General features: G+C 44.9%; 1 protein-coding gene across 1 annotated transcript; it reads left to right on the top strand.

The window, feature by feature from the left end:
- Nucleotides 1-4,764: 4,764 nt before the first annotated feature.
- Nucleotides 4,765-13,478, top strand: PTGER3 (prostaglandin E receptor 3; the record flags this gene model as incomplete). Its single annotated transcript, XM_082002675.1, has 2 exons — nucleotides 4,765-5,598; nucleotides 13,191-13,478. 2 exons carry the CDS (start codon nucleotides 4,765-4,767, stop codon nucleotides 13,476-13,478), a joined length of 1,122 nt encoding a protein of 373 aa, XP_081858801.1.
- Between the last annotated feature and the right edge of the window lie 2,078 nt (nucleotides 13,479-15,556).

The following is a 15,556-nucleotide window of genomic DNA, read 5'->3' as shown; positions in this document are numbered from 1 at the left end:
ATTTATATTTAAAAATGAGAATAAACTGTCTAGATAAGGTTCTGACATCGTAAATGTGTTCTTAATCATTCTTTTTCCCTTAAACATAATTTATGGCTTAAAATGCTTTATTGAATCTATTTTACTAGCAGTATCACATTAAAACTTGGTCTCTCTTGAGCTCCGTTTGGCTAAGAAAGGTTTAAGTATCTTCAGTGCCATCACAAGGTAAGTATGTTAAGGAAAATTCTTCTTTTTAAGCAAGCAAATATATCTGCATCTATTTCAGTAGTAAAACTTCCAAACCCATATTTTACCGCTACTTTTTAAAAATGAACTGCACAAAAACAAACGGAGCAAAATTTAAAGACTACATTGTGCTTTTTTTAAGATCCTTCTTTTGGACTGGTATATAAGCAAAATGTTTTTGGTGTAGAAATATTTTGATAATCTTTTTTGCAGAAAAAAACATTCTGCATTTTCTTCTTTAATGCTTTCTTTTATATCTAATTTCAATGCTAAATGTGTGTAGATTGCACAAGAGTAGGTTAGTCTTGTAACTGTGCCTCTGACAACTTCAAAGTCCAACTACTAAATTGTAAAAATCAGATCAAATAGATGCTCTGTTGTTAGCCTTTGGTTTTTCCCTTGTGCTTTGTATTAAAATTGTTGCTGTACTTAACAGATGAAAGTTTTTTAAATTTAGCAGATGATAGGCAACAGACAAAGGAAAATTATGGTTTCATTTGGCTTAGATAAAATGTAAGGCAAAATAATTCTGTAGACAAGTGTAAATAAAACCTGTGAGTTAACTGTGAGTGAGTGCTTTCTCTTGGGAAAAATAAGCAAATCTTTATAACCTATACTAACAGATTATTTTTTTGTTGTTCTCTGTTACTGCAGTGCAGGAAGGGCAGTATGTGCACATACTGGCCATATGTATCATAAATTTTGAGATTGTTTCAGTTCTTTAAGTACTGAAAATATTTTTAGAGTTAAATAGCAGCACATTTTAAAGGAGCTTTTACAAAACTTGAAGGTATTTTCTTCTGTATATGTTCCATATCTTCTTTTCAGAAAGATTTTAGAGGAAGCAGTATGTATTTAAAATAGAAGGGCACAGCGACTATGGTAGTCTGCATGCCTGTTATAAATGACACAAAATACCTCTTTTTAGTTACTGGTTACTGGATTGGCAAATAAATTGGAACCAAGCTACTAGAACTAAACATGGTCTACCTCTGATAAGACGCAAAGCTAGATTAAGCTCAGGCAGTAAAAAGGTTTGGGGCGGTAGAATTATCTCCTGTGGCACAGCAGTACATTTTTCTATTTCACTAGAAGAGATTTCCCTTGCCCTCAGTTTAGCCATTGGGGTCAGATAAATTGCTGCCTATCGAAATAAACAGGCATTTCTGTGCAGCTTTATCAAAGATCAGTGACATTGGTCATGGCAAAGGAGGAAGTGTAGATTGGGATAAGTTTAAGGCCAGTGTGCTTTTCTAAGAAAAATTAAATGCATTCATGAGTAGTAACGTGGGTTTGCATACGCATTCTTCTATAGTAATTGAGAACCAGAAAGTGATTCTAAATAAAAGCAGACTAGCCTTTAATTTTATATAAATTTGGCAACAGAGTAAAATCCACTGCTGAAAAATGTGTCTCTCTTCTTCAGATAGTCAATTAATAATAAAAAGCATTAAAATGTACACGTTGGTACCTCTTAAAACAAAACTGCTTCGTTTCCACACCATGTCACTGACTGCTGCACGCTATTGTCTGATACAGGCAGCTTTGAACGCCTGGAGATTAAATAGATGTTGTCTTACTTCTCAGTAACCCCCCAAACTTGGATTTAGTTACAATGAACTACCTCAAGTTAGTTATGCCTAGTAATCTGCAGCGTTTTCATCCTTTTCAGTGCATGAGGCATTTGCTCATTTGCTGTGGAGGCAGTAACATGTTGCAGCGTGGGCTTGTGTTGAGGATGCGCAGGCCAGTGGTTACATTCAATGGTGCTATCGTCGGTGACCTTGAGGGAATAATTGAGTGTAAATAACATTTCAAAAATAATGAAAAATACTAACATTGTTGAAGACAATTACTTGAAACCTTTCTAATTTCAATGTAGGACTGCTAGATAAATGCTGAAAAATAAATACCAAGTATGGCAGGATAACTTTAAATAAATAGTAATAGTGTATTATACCTGCTGCCTTCCTTTCAGGTATCGGAAAAGGCTTCTTAAAAGTGAATTCTGAAAATTAAGAGCTGACTGGTGGGGTTTGGCATTCCCGGGATGGTACAGGGTGTGAGCAGAGGGGTTAGGAGCAGAAGTTCCATTCTCCATAACCACCACACTTGAGCTGGTAACCGTGACATTTTGCTGTTATCTGCCATTAGGAAGGACTTTGTGCTCGAGTCCTTCTCAAGTCGGGTATCAGCTGAGTTACCAAGATCGTAAAGTGAATATTCTTGTGCCGTATGAAAAGATACTTTAAATGGGAAAGTTTGACTCAAACCGATGGAAGTTTTAAGGGGCAGGCTAGTCCCACACACACTCCCCTCCTTGGTCCCTACTGTCATCACTGTTAATGGCAACACCTCAGGACCAGCCTGTCCTTACAGCTCATTCCTATTCGAGGAGTTTCTCTGCTAGGGCTGCTACCTCTGCTTTGACGGGATTTGGGGGAAGAAACCCCAGCTAATGTTTTTAATTAACTCCATAGTTTATTCTTGGAGCATTAATCAAAATGTATCACTGGTTATAGAATTTTCTGTCTAGGATTCCTTTGACATAAAGGATTTTTTTTGTTCTTTAATCAGAAAGAATGTAAGCTAATAGGGTGTTTGTTTTGGGTTGTGTTTTTAAGAAGGAAAGCATAGATATTTGTGCAAACTTGACCAAAATTTGGACAAGGAAGCAACAGGAGGGAATAATGCTCCTGTAACAGTTCAGTTACATCAACAGCTTTGAGCAAAGTCCTGCACAATTTACTAACTTTACCTGTCCTACCTGTATAAAAATCTACCGTATTTTTATTGGAAAAAAAGAGGTTGCTTACACTTGTGTTTGTTTTAACAAAAAAAAAAAAAGTCTGTAGAGTGCTTCCTACTCAGTTTGGAAAATGGAAGTAATAAATTGAGGGTTTCTCACAGGCTAGTTAACAAACCACATCCAGAAATAACACACAGCTAAGCTCACAGGGAACACTCCCCTTGTAAAACTGCGGGCACAAACGCCAAGCGCAGTACCAGACAGTGGCAAAAAAACTTTTCAAATGGCGGAGAGGTGACGCAGGAGTGCTGAACTCACAGAAGCTCTGAATCGGATTTGGTGTCAGAATTAAAAAAGGGGAGAGGAGAGAGGAGGATATTTTCCCCTCACGCTTTTCCAGACTTCCTCCTCAAAGCTGTGGACGTCCAAGTGCGGATATTGGTCCCTTTGCAAATGGCATCCTGCTGTAGAACCGCAAGGTTAAAGTCTGGTTCCCTTCATTTAAAGGGCAGATTGTTGTACATGTTCTAGAAAGTAGAGAACTAACAAAAAAGCCACAGCTCAATCATTTATAAATCCAGACATAACTTCTACTGTGGTTCTTATTTATGAGAAATGGAGCTCTTGCCATTTCATGATCTAGCCTCTGCACACGTGGTCGTACAAAGTAGAACCTGAGCAGGGCAGCGTTTTAAACCAGAGTTTGTTAATCACAGAATCATTACGACCTTTAAGATCATCAGCGCTTTTAACCCGTAAAACTGTTAAAACTTCTTAAAGCTGTTACCTCTGCTTTCACAGGAAAAATGAGTTAAATCCCTAGCGGTAGCTGACTGGATACTGCAAGCCTAGAAATTCCTGATCATAAGCAAGGAAATTATTCTAACACGAGACAAACATTTGTAGTGATAATTGGTGCCGGTTCTCTGAGTAGCCTTAACCTATGCCGGGAGCAAAGCCAGGTCCACCCAGGGCTGAGCCGAAGGTGCCTCAGCGTGATGGGGGTTTGGCTGGTCGGGTACTCGGTCACCTCGTAGCTGGTGGTGCCATTTATTGATCTAGGCCTGGTTAGTCAAGCCCCTTACGGCCCGAGAACAGAGAGACGCCTTGGCCGGGCCTGAGCTGTGCCAAAGCAGAGCCCCGAGAGCTAAACCGGAGGAAAGGGAAGGAGGGAAAGGGAGCGGACGCCGCGGTCGTTGCCGCCTCAGCTTGCGAGGAAGGCCCCAGAGCCGCGGCACCGCTCCGGCCCCTCTCGCCGCCCGCCGCCGCCCGGCAGCAGATCCGCTCCCAGCAGAAGAACCGGGGCGGCGCGGGAAGGGCAGGGCTGCAGCACAGCACCCGCGGGCCGGTATCGCCGGTACCGCCGCGGGGGGACGGGGACAGTCCCGGCGCCGCCCGGGGGCAGCAGAGCCCGCGGAGCGGCTCGGGCAGCGCCCGCCGCCGCGATGGCGCTGGAGCGGGGCGGCCGGGAGCCCCCGCCCCGGCGGGACGCCCGAGGGAGCCAGACCCGCGGCGGGGCACGGCCGGTGCCGCCGGAGCCGTTCTGGGGCTCGGCAGCGCTCCCGGCCGCGCGCCTGGGTGGCCGCGACCGGCGGCTCCGCGGAGGTGCGCAGCCGAACCGCGCTGTGCCGCACCGCCCCTGCCCTGCCCTCCGGGCGGGAAGGGCCGCCTCCGCCTTATAACAGCTGCCGCCGCGCAGCGCCTCGGCGCTGCTGGCCGCCCCAGCGCTGCTGGCAGCCATGGGCCGGCCCCTCGGCGCTGCGCCGCCGCCGCGGTAGCCCGCCGGGATGAGCCGCTGGCCGCCGTGCCAGGGCGGCCCCAACGGCACCGAGCCCGGCGCCATGCGGCAGCGGGGCAACGGGACGGGGCGCGCGGCGGAGGGCTGCAGCGCCGTCTCGGTGGCGTTCCCGCTGACCATGATGATCACGGGCATCGTGGGCAATGCCTTGGCCATGCTGCTGGTCTCCCGCAGCTACCGGACCAAGGAGAGCCGGCGGAAGCGGTCCTTCCTGCTGTGCATCGGCTCCCTGGCACTCACCGACCTGGTGGGGCAGCTGCTGACCAGCCCCATCGTCATCTCCGTCTACCTGTCCAACCGCGCCTGGGACGCCGTCGACCCCTCAGGCCACCTCTGTGCCTTCTTCGGCTTCAGCATGACCATCTTCGGCCTCTGCCCGCTCTTCATAGCCAGCGCCATGGCTGTGGAGAGGACACTGGCCATCCGCGCGCCCCACTGGTACGCCAGCCACATGAAGACACGGGTGACAAAGATGGTGCTTGTCGGCATCTGGCTGTCCGTGTTCGCCTTCGCCCTCCTGCCCATCGTCGGCCTGGGCCAGTACACGCTGCAGTGGCCCGGCACCTGGTGCTTCATCAGCACCGGCGACAGCCAGCTCACTGGGAGCCTCTTCTTCGCCTCCACCTTCGCCATCCTGGGGCTCCTCTCCCTCGTGGTGACAGTGTCATGCAACCTGGCCACCATCGAGGCCTTGGTGTCTCGTTGTCGGACCAAAGCGACTGCATCACGCTCCAGCAAGCAGTGGGGGCGAATCGCCATAGAGACACTGATCCAGCTCTTGGGGATCATGTGTGTCCTCTCGGCCTGCTGGTCACCTCTGCTGGTAGGTCACCTTGCCGCCCGCCATGGCTTGACCCCAGTCCTCCTCCCTCCGTCCCGCAGTGCAGGAGGCAGACTGGCCCCAAGAGCCTGGGCAGGGCGGGAGGCACCGTCGGGTCAGGTTCCTCCTGGACAGTATGGCTGTGCACGGCCTCTGGGGAAAGAAAGCGGGGACGGGGCAGAGCCTGGGGGATGTCGGGTGTGGAAGGCTGGTAGGAGAGAAGCTGGGAGAGCTCCAAGAGAGGAGACAAAGTGCAGCGTATTTGGGAAACTAAGACCAAGGCACTGGAGTGAAGAGGAGGGATGATGAGGAAAACAAGAGTCTTGTACGGCGGAGAAAGGCGGGACGCGAGGAGTCCGCGGGTCTGGGAGCAGGACGCTGAAGTCGGCAGTGCTGGTGGCGCAGAGCCACAGGCACCGGGCAGGCAAGGGGCAGGGCTGGGGGGGAGCGGCTGGCACCAGAGGCATGGCACCCTGTGCGCTCCTGCCCGGCACAGGCTGACCGGCAGATTTTACCTGCTTGGCAGCGCCGCCGGGGCCTGATGGTGATGGGACATCACCAAGAACCTGCTTGTTCCTCCTTTGGGGGAGCCTGTGAGGAAGTTTATCGAGACCTTACTGTGATGGAGCCTCGTGCTCATGGGAAACAGCCATTTCGATTTTTTATTTGCTCCCACCTTGTAGCAAAACTTACTTCAGTGCTCTGTGAGAGAAGGTACGGCTTGTGACTTTGCGAGTGCCTTCTGGTTTTCAGCAGATTGCTCACTGTATCTTATTTGCGGCAGCGTTCTGGGCTTTTTGTTTCTAGTTTTTTTAAAGGACCCTTGCATTTTCTTCCACTATTTTGTTATCCTCACTTACGCCCTTTCTTTCCTGTCAAACTGGAGTAAACCTCTCCTCATGATTTAGGAGTGGAGGAGGCTGAATCCATGTCTCTCTCTGCCGTGTGAGACAAGGGCACACCGGGAGTCTGGTAGCCCATCTAAAAAGGCCAGCTTATTCAGCTGCCAGAGGATAGTCTGATTTTTTTGAAAGTCTGTACTTGGGATCCATAAGCAGGAAAGGGCTGAAGCTAGCTATGGTAATTTTGAAGTTATGTGAAAGGTCCTTTATGGCCGGCGAAGGATTTTTCTTCTTTCTTGCGCACAGAGAACTTGAGCTCTTGTAAATGGGTCTGTGACAAGAGGAATGGCTGACAAAGCTAACAGCTGATGGGGATGAGGTAAAAATAGAAAACAGATTAATTTTATTTAGTAATGTTATCCTTGTAAATTAATTAAAATGCCATCAAATCTCCACAATAACCCCATGCCCAAAAAAACAAATCAGAGGCTGTCAGTTAACTTTCTCGAGATCATTAACAGCTTGTCATGAAAGTAAAATATAAAACCACACTGAAAATTTAGTGAGAACTTGAGAGCAAAGAACAATGCTCTTACTTGAGAGCAAAGAATAATGCTCCTCAACCCCCAAGGAACATTAGATATGGTAAGTTAAACCAGGAGACTGCCCTGTCACTGTTTCTGGGTCCCTCTTGATTGCCTGCAGCCCCAGGCACATTGGCTAGCTGTTCGCATTGCTGGGGCACGTCCTGCTGTCCCGCTGACGTGTGCGCTTAAGTCCCAAGGGGAGATACTAGGATGTCTTTATTTTACAGAAGTTAACTGTTGCGTGCTTGTCCATAATTAAACAGATGAAAAAATTTATTAAATGAAGGAAGGACGTTTGCCGCTCAGCCCTTGCGTTCACAGTCCTTCCGTTGGGACGTAGGTTCTGCCCTGCCCTCCGCAGCCAAGGCGGCAGGACCCATGCTGCTCCATCGCCCAGCCCAGGGGCGATGGAGCTATTGCACCTGAGGATTTAACCAGCCTTGTAGCATCGAGAGAAAATCCCTGAGATGAGGGACACTTTTTCTCTTCCTTCAGATCCTGAGTACTCAGAAAAATCAGTGAGGATGCGGGGATGCCTCTTGGTGGTTTGCTTCCCATGGTATTTTTGCAGATTTAGCAGTCAGAAGTCAAACCGATACAGCTCTACTGAATGGATCTGTGGGAAATGCTAATGGGATGAGTTCATGGAGCAGAGCCCAGGTCAGAGAGCCTGTTGTAAACAGCGCTGACACCTCCAGAAAACGCTCAGGGAGCTGGTAAGAGGGAGCAGGGCTTCTCCGAGGTTTGTCCATGGAAGGTGAACTGGCTCCCTGGCGAGGAGCCTGACGGTCCGAGCCAAAGGCAGGGCTGGTTGAAGAGATGCTGGCTGGCAACGCTTTGCATGCGTTTCACGATCGTGTGGGGGACTGCTGCCCCACTGAGTGACACAGCTGTAATCCAGAGTGAGTCTGTAAACAGTTCGCTTCCCTGTGTGGCAGCAACACTTGAAACACTTGATCTGTGGAGTTCTGCAAAACTTCTCTGTCTGGTCAGCATATTCGCCAGTCTTGATATTCTCAAAATCAAGAGTCATGACTAAAGTCACATTTTTATACACAGACTTTTTTTTTCTATACAACTACAAAATACGAATTAGGAATAAGAGGCCAGATTTTTGGAAGAGTGACCATGGAGTCAAGTCAAATGCAAGTGCGTTTTCAGTGAAAGCCAGATTGTAGAACTCATTTAACCTATAGCTGCATCATTTAGCAGTTGTAAGAACCTTAGCTGAAACAGGAATCCAGGGATTTTCATAGGAGATTTTTGTTTTTTTAAAAAAAGACATCTGAGGTTTATAACTGAGAACTAACAGATTCTGAGAACTATTACTGTTAGGTAGACAATGCCCTTTTACACAGACGTGGTTTTAGACTTTATCTGTTGATGAAAATGACAAAATCCAATGTGATTTAACAGAAAAGTGAAACTTCTGAGCATAGGGGCTCTGCTCTAAATGGCTTAATGAAGTGTCCCACCTTTTCTTGATTTATGCTGGATTTGGTAGAAGAGAGGAAGTGCATACATAATGCAGGCATTGTCTCCTTTTGGTGTGCACTCAGATCTTACTTGAATTCAGCATGGAGAACCTGGGAAAACACTTAAATAAGTTACTGCTTTATCTTAAGTGGTTTCCAGTTCACGCTGATCTTCTATTTATTTTGGTGCTCAACTGTGGAGCATAACCATTGAACTAAACTGACAGCAGATTGAAATGAGTCAGAGGTAAAATAGAGGAAGCTATTCTTTGATTGCACAGAAACACCAGTGCAGCACAAACTGGAATTCTCATAATAATTCTTTTAGAGCTCCAGGCTACAAAATTATTCACTCACGGACTTGTTTCAAGGCTATTTAAAGTCAAAATACTCAGGTATTCTGCTGTTTTTCCTATTTAAAAACATCTCCTTAACCCTCCTGCCAGACAGAAATGAAATTCTCGTTTACAGCTATTTTTATTAAAAATATATTTGTAATATTTTTAGATGTGCAAAACATAGTTACAGAAAGCACCTTTACTTAGAGAGGAAAAAAGACAGTGACATCACTGAGCTGCAAGGAAAATAGATGGCTCCTTTTCTGTGAATCAGTAACTCTTCACATTAATGCTCCACTTCCATCTGAGGCTGAAATAGCCAACTGTTTCAAAAGTGCTCCAGAATACTGATCACTTCAGTTTGGCCAAAAGACTGGATTTTGCTAGACTGTATTTGTCTAGATAAGGTCACAACCAAGTGGTAAAAATGAGACCGCATTTGCTGGACTCCCACTAGACTGGATGGGACCTTGCCTATGAAACAACCCTGAAGAGTTCTTGTGAACTATAATCCAACTTTACTCAAAACACTGTAAAGACACCTCACAAAACGCATCTTGTCTTTGGCTGTAAGTTTGAAAAGCTGAGCAGTGGAGGTTTAATGTGATTGTAAAACTACAATTCAATGGTAACAGTAGAGTTTTATCTAGTCTAATTGACTAACTACAATTACCAACTATATTACTATATGCATTTTGAGCCAAATTTTTTATTGGCATAAGTTGTGTAGTTCCACTGACTTTATTCACCTGATGTCGTTCCTCTACTTTTTGCAGTCTTAATTCATTTAGAAGACCAGTACAGGCCATGACAAACAACCTCTAAGGCTATCAAACAAATAAAATTTCCAGTAGAGCAATTGTTGGTCCAGCAAATATTCCAGTAAAGGAATATGATGTAATAAAAACAAAAATAAGCAGCAGTTGTCTGCTTGGGAACTATGTTTTATTAGCCTCATATTTTTGTAGCTCCATGGGTTCACTAACAGAAGAACAAGATGACAAGGTCTGCAAAACAAGGATCATTGCAGAGTTCCCAAAAGACCAGCTAGAAGAGCTGATCTGCGAGAAAGTAATCCTAATACCAGGAACAACAAATGTGGCATGGTTTCCATGGGCTGTAACGTGGGCACAGCACATTCACGTAATACTGCTGCTTTTTACAGCATGGGTTGTGCTGGACCCTGGTGGGCACGGGAGGCCGATGCTGCAGGCAGCGTGGACCGAGCTGGGACAGTGGCAGTGACAGTGAGAGTATCCTAAACAGCCGGAGGTGGTGGAAGTGGTATGATTGTGGTTCTGTGGGTCTGGTGCACAACTGGCTCTTTGATGTGGTTTGGATCTGTATCTATCTGTATTTTTAAAAAGCTCTACAAATGGTTAATTATTTTAATTTTTATTTAAATTAATGCAGTAGATGGCATTAATTTAGTTGCCTCAACTGCTCCTATTTAAAGAAACAAAAACAATTCTGCTTTGCTGTCCAAGCTGCCCTGCCTTCCAGACACATCTAAGTCTTTCCAAGGTCAACACATGGTTATTGATCTGGCACCCGGAATATCCCTTTGAATGGAAAAAACCTCCCCCCGTAGCCTCTGCTCCTGGTCATTCTTGCTCTGACTGTCCCAGTTTCTGGGTACAGCAGCAGTCCAGATGTGACCTTTCTGGGTGACACTCCACTCTAAAGACAGCCCTCCGTGGGAAAACCTTGGCTGGGATCACTCAGCTTCTGTTGCTGCTGGTGCGGGTTGTCTTGGTTCTTTGGAAAAGTTGAAGTCAAGAAGTTGGGGAGGGCTGTGAATAATCGGTTGTGAGTCTCGTCCCTCGGGCTGTTCCCCACGTTTTCAGGTCTGGCTGCCAGTTTATTTGGTGTATGGGACCACTGACCTTTGCAAAGACAGTGAATTAGAGGTGCGTCAGAGCCGTTGTGCATAGGCATCCATCTCCTCAACATACACGGTAGACACATCAAAATGTGTGGACCTACCGCATCTCAATTCTGCAGGACTTCCAGACAGTAAATTCAGATAGTCAAGGTCTTCAAGTCGTGCCCAGAAGAGAACTGCAAGCAAAAAAAGGACCTGTGCAGGAAAAGTTCAGCGTTCAATAGCCCTCGCCTCGGAGTGGAGAGCGTAGCACACGGGCCCTATCTCTGCGTCCCGAGTGCCGGGTCACTTCACACTGCCACGCTTCAGCGCGTGGTAGGACCCGGCACCCAGCGAGAAGGACGGCGTGCAGTTACCTGATGTACGTTATGAAGCATGTCCCGTCCTCACATCAGCTCTGCCTTTTTCCTTGCACGCGAGAGCTTATTTTGCATCACAGCCAGGTGTTTCCCCGCTATACGGCTGATACGCACGTCGTTTGGCAGCATTTGTATGCTAAATGGCTGCTCAGAAGACTTTGATCTCCATGTTTATGAGCTCCTGGAAAAAATACTGCTATACAAAATCTAATGTAGCTTATCTGTAGAGAAGCAACTAAGTGCCTCTAAAGTGATGTATTTTTAAACAGCTGTAGTTGATACAGAAAGCTCAGGAGGAAACTTTAGACAGCAGATACCAACTAAACCATAGAAAATTATGTCTGCCTGACATCTTTCAAAATGTAATTCGTATTTCCCATGGTTATATATTGGTTCATGAGAACATCACAACACCAGCTCCGGTGAGCTCTCTCACCAACTTCAAAAAAACAAACAAACAAACAACAAGCTTCTCACTGTTTTTACCTGAATAAGCAGCAGCCTGATAACAAAACCAGTGCTCCCATGGCTGGAGCACTGCACTGAAGATCCCACGCTGGGTTCTTTTTCAGTCACAGGTTTTCTGTGCAGCCCGTAGCAGCCCTTGGCAGCGTCTTACCTTCCTAGTCTGTAACATGAGAATAAAGGTGTCCTTGTGTTTGGAGGCTCATGTCACTCATAGCTGTAAAGCATGCTTATGTCTTAATTTGGAATACGTGGACATACCAAGTATGGTTATTTTAGTTGATTGAATCATTGTAGTGCATTCTTCAGTTTATAAGTCTTTTAACGGTTGGACTTGATGATCTTGAAGGTCCTTTCCAACCTTAATGATTCTGTGATTCTGTCATTCTGTACCGTACCAACAGCGCATACCTTCGCTAACATATTGATGATATTTTTTTAAAGGCAAAAATAAAACCGCTGACACTTTGAAATATGAGTGATAAAATTACCTCAGAGTACAGATTTGGGAGTAAAGTATTAATCAAAGCTGCCTCGTCTTTGGCTTTTCTGAATATATGAGTGACTTTTGCAGTATCCATGGTTTGGCATCAATTAAGAGAAGCTGAGCAACGCTTAATGTCGTTAATGCCCGTGGCGGGACCCCGATAGCCCCATGCTGCCTAGGCAGTATTGTAAATTAAGATGCTGCCACACCTGCTTGCGTTTAATCCCCAAAAAATCAATGTAGCTTTTGGCTCCCAGGGCAGAGCCTGCTGATCTGTGCTGTGAGGTATGGAAGGCATCACTACGGAAACTTCTGCTTGTGTGAAGCATTTTACAGTGTAAACAGTGTCTGTTGGTCATGCCAGTTTGGGTGCTGTGGGAAACTGTATTCACTGGGGGAGCTGAACTGAGCGGGGGAAAGGAGGAAATATAGGTCAGGTTAACCCAAAATGTAGTCTTTGGCTTCTGACAAAATAAAAAGGGGTTTTTTCTGTTGACTTAAAATGTTTTCTTGACTCCTAGCCCAGAACACCTTTATTAATCTTTTTCTTTCAATTTGTCTCCGTTCATAAGCAGAGTAGTTTGCCTTGAAATCAAATACTGAAATGTAGAAGTCATACGATAAAACATCTTAGCTTTTAAAAAGATGAAGACATTTTTGTATTTGAAATTCTTTTTTCTGACATTTACTGTTCATAACATAATTTTGAAGAGCTCTACTCATCAGGAGTTACTCAGCTGTTCCTTGTAATTGTGACAATAAGATAGTGATAAAATGAGTCCTTTTAAGTCAATTTTGCAAGGTCAGTAATTTCCCTTTCTAGCCAGGACCATCTTGAGCCTCTAGGATTTAGCACACAGCTTTCTGTTGTGTCTCAAGCAGGGAAGCAGTTTGTGCTGCTGCGTTCTAGCTGGAGATCTATAAATACATCTGACTGATAGCTGAAGGGCATCGTGTTTATCACTCTCATCTTACACACACACAGAGACTGCGCTGCTCTCTCAATGCTTTACTTGTTTGCTATGATCAGGGTTTGAATTGGATGAGGGAGGAAAAAAGATTTCTTGACAGGTTTTTGTCTCTAGGGATATCTGCATATAGCGATATACAGATACCAGTTTCTTCACACGTCACTTTTTCCTCCTAACTTTCCTTAGATAATGATGTTGAAGATGATCTTCAACCACACGTCGTTTGAACACTGCAAAGGATTCTCCGGTGATGCCGAAAGCCCAGAACTGCGCAAAGAATGCAATTTCTTCTTGACGGCTGTGCGTCTGGCCTCACTAAACCAGATACTGGATCCATGGGTTTACCTGCTACTCAGAAAGATCCTCCTCCAGAAGTTCTGTCAAGCAGCCAACGCCGTCTCCAAGTGCTCTAACAATGAGTGGAAAGAGAGATCAATCACCTTGTCAGAGGAAATCCGACGGACAGCGGCATGAAGGAACATTGATCCATCTGCATGGAAACTACTTCTGCCAACGAGTAGTTTTAAATCTTACTGTGAATTGGGGTATCTGTAAGACATTAGCGTCTGCATAAATAGCTGAAAATGGTGTTACTGAGTGGACTTATAGTGCCAAATAATTATTTATCCTATGTGCCAAAAATTCTCAAGTACAGAAGAAGGAATTGGGTTTGTTTCTACATTCGTAACTGAGGTGCAGAACGTGACGTTTTGTGTGCCTGAAATAGTTTGGAGGGAATTTTCTTGCGTTAAGATAGAAAAAATGATTTTCCTATCAGGGGACACTTGGAACAGATTCAACAGATTAAATTACTGAAGAGACCCACTCCTATATATATCTTAATACTAAGATTATCTACTTCAGAGAGACCTTCTTTCTCTTTTTTTCTGGAGGGACAAGGGGAGGAGGGGCAAAAAAATGCAAGAATTAAAGGAAGACAAAATTACGAGGCTTTACTTGTATTTCAGTGGCGTAAAACTGAAATGTTTGTGTTGTACCAGTGATGGTACATCATTCTCTTTCAAGAACTGAAGGTAGCACGAGTCTCATGACACATGGGTTTGTCCTGATAGCTACTCGTTCTGCATGGATGCTAAAGCAAGCTCCTCTGCTGAGTAGGATGTAGCATTGGGACAAATAGCACAAGTGAGAAATCTATGGTTGGTTTTTTTTTTTAAATAGCAGCCTGTGAAATACCCAGGCATAAGAAGAATTGCTGTTTGCAAAGCACACTATAAAAGTACTTTCAGCAGATGGAGAGAGTGATAAACAGGTTGTTAGAGACAGCAAATGTTCTTCTTCCTGTAGATTAATGGCAAAGGTTTACAAAGCAGAAAATACTGCTTTCACATGTGTTGTTTTATGTGGAAATGCATGTGTCCAGGAATAAAATGAACATCAAATGATTTTGAAGTAATGTGGATGCCACTCAAAACTTGCTTCATTACTAAAATGTCCTACAAAGTGGCCAAAAGAGTACCCCGGAATAATTTCTTCTTTCCTCCAAAAAGACAAATTTGAGAGATATGGCAGCTTTGGGAATTTTTAAAATAAAGCAGACTGGAAGAGGTGGCTAGAAGTGTGTGCAATAGTCAGGTCTTTCCCCCAGGTAACTTTCAGGTGGTATTAGAAAACTGAATTCTAATCCATTTGTGTCACACCTGAAGTTTATTTTTACAAGGGCTACATTTTTCCCTCATTTTCTTCACCCTTCTGTAGATGATAGCCTCTAATGTCTCCCATTTCATGGCCTCCTGGGCGGAATCAGATGCAAATACAATAAAAAACAATATATCATATAGTTGTACACCATATACTATGTGCCATATAGTATCGAATTCAAGGGCCTTAAAGGCAAATGTAATCCTGCATCTGCTAGGAATTTCTTGCACAGAATCTTTATTTTTACTTCCTTTGTTTATAGAAGTAGCTACTGGCTACTCACTTCTCTTGTTCTGCCACTGCATCGTCTAATTGCTTATATTTGTATCAGTCAAACAAAAATCATTAATCTGACAGCAGAAGCCACTGTCTACATAAATCTAATTTTATCTGGATGGAGTTGGAGCGCAACCTAAAAGCGAATGTCTGTCTTTAAGTCAAGAGCTAGCCTAAAACCGCAGAGGCACATTTTGTAAGGTACTGCCTTTCTTTTATCAGCACTCATCGTCTCCTCCGATTTAATGAAATAAATTCCTTTTTCAGTTACGAGTGGAGTGCATCCTTCAGGCTGTGGGACCCCACGCTTGGAGCCGCGTGGCCGCGGCCAGCTGCCGCGCTGTGGGCGAGCCGGTGTCGAGTGAGCTGCACGCTGGCGGTGCTGCTAGCCCCGCGTTCGTTTACTCATTGGTGAAATCACGATTTTACTCCTTCTCCTTGAACAAGTGCCTTGCAGCGTTCATACTCTCTTAAAAAAAAATATTTTGGAATCTAAAAAGCCTGTTCTTCTGTCCAGAGGATTCGTATTGTTCGGTTTGTGTACATTAGCTTGTAAAAACAAGTAAACAAACCCAGTCGCTTCTAAAATATGTCAGGATGACCTTAACAATTAG

This window comes from Phaethon aethereus (genome assembly GCF_964289735.1).
Source record: "Phaethon aethereus genome assembly, chromosome: 8".
In the NCBI taxonomy this organism is placed as follows: domain Eukaryota; kingdom Metazoa; phylum Chordata; class Aves; order Phaethontiformes; family Phaethontidae; genus Phaethon; species Phaethon aethereus.
This window is presented reverse-complemented; position numbering and strand designations above follow the sequence as displayed.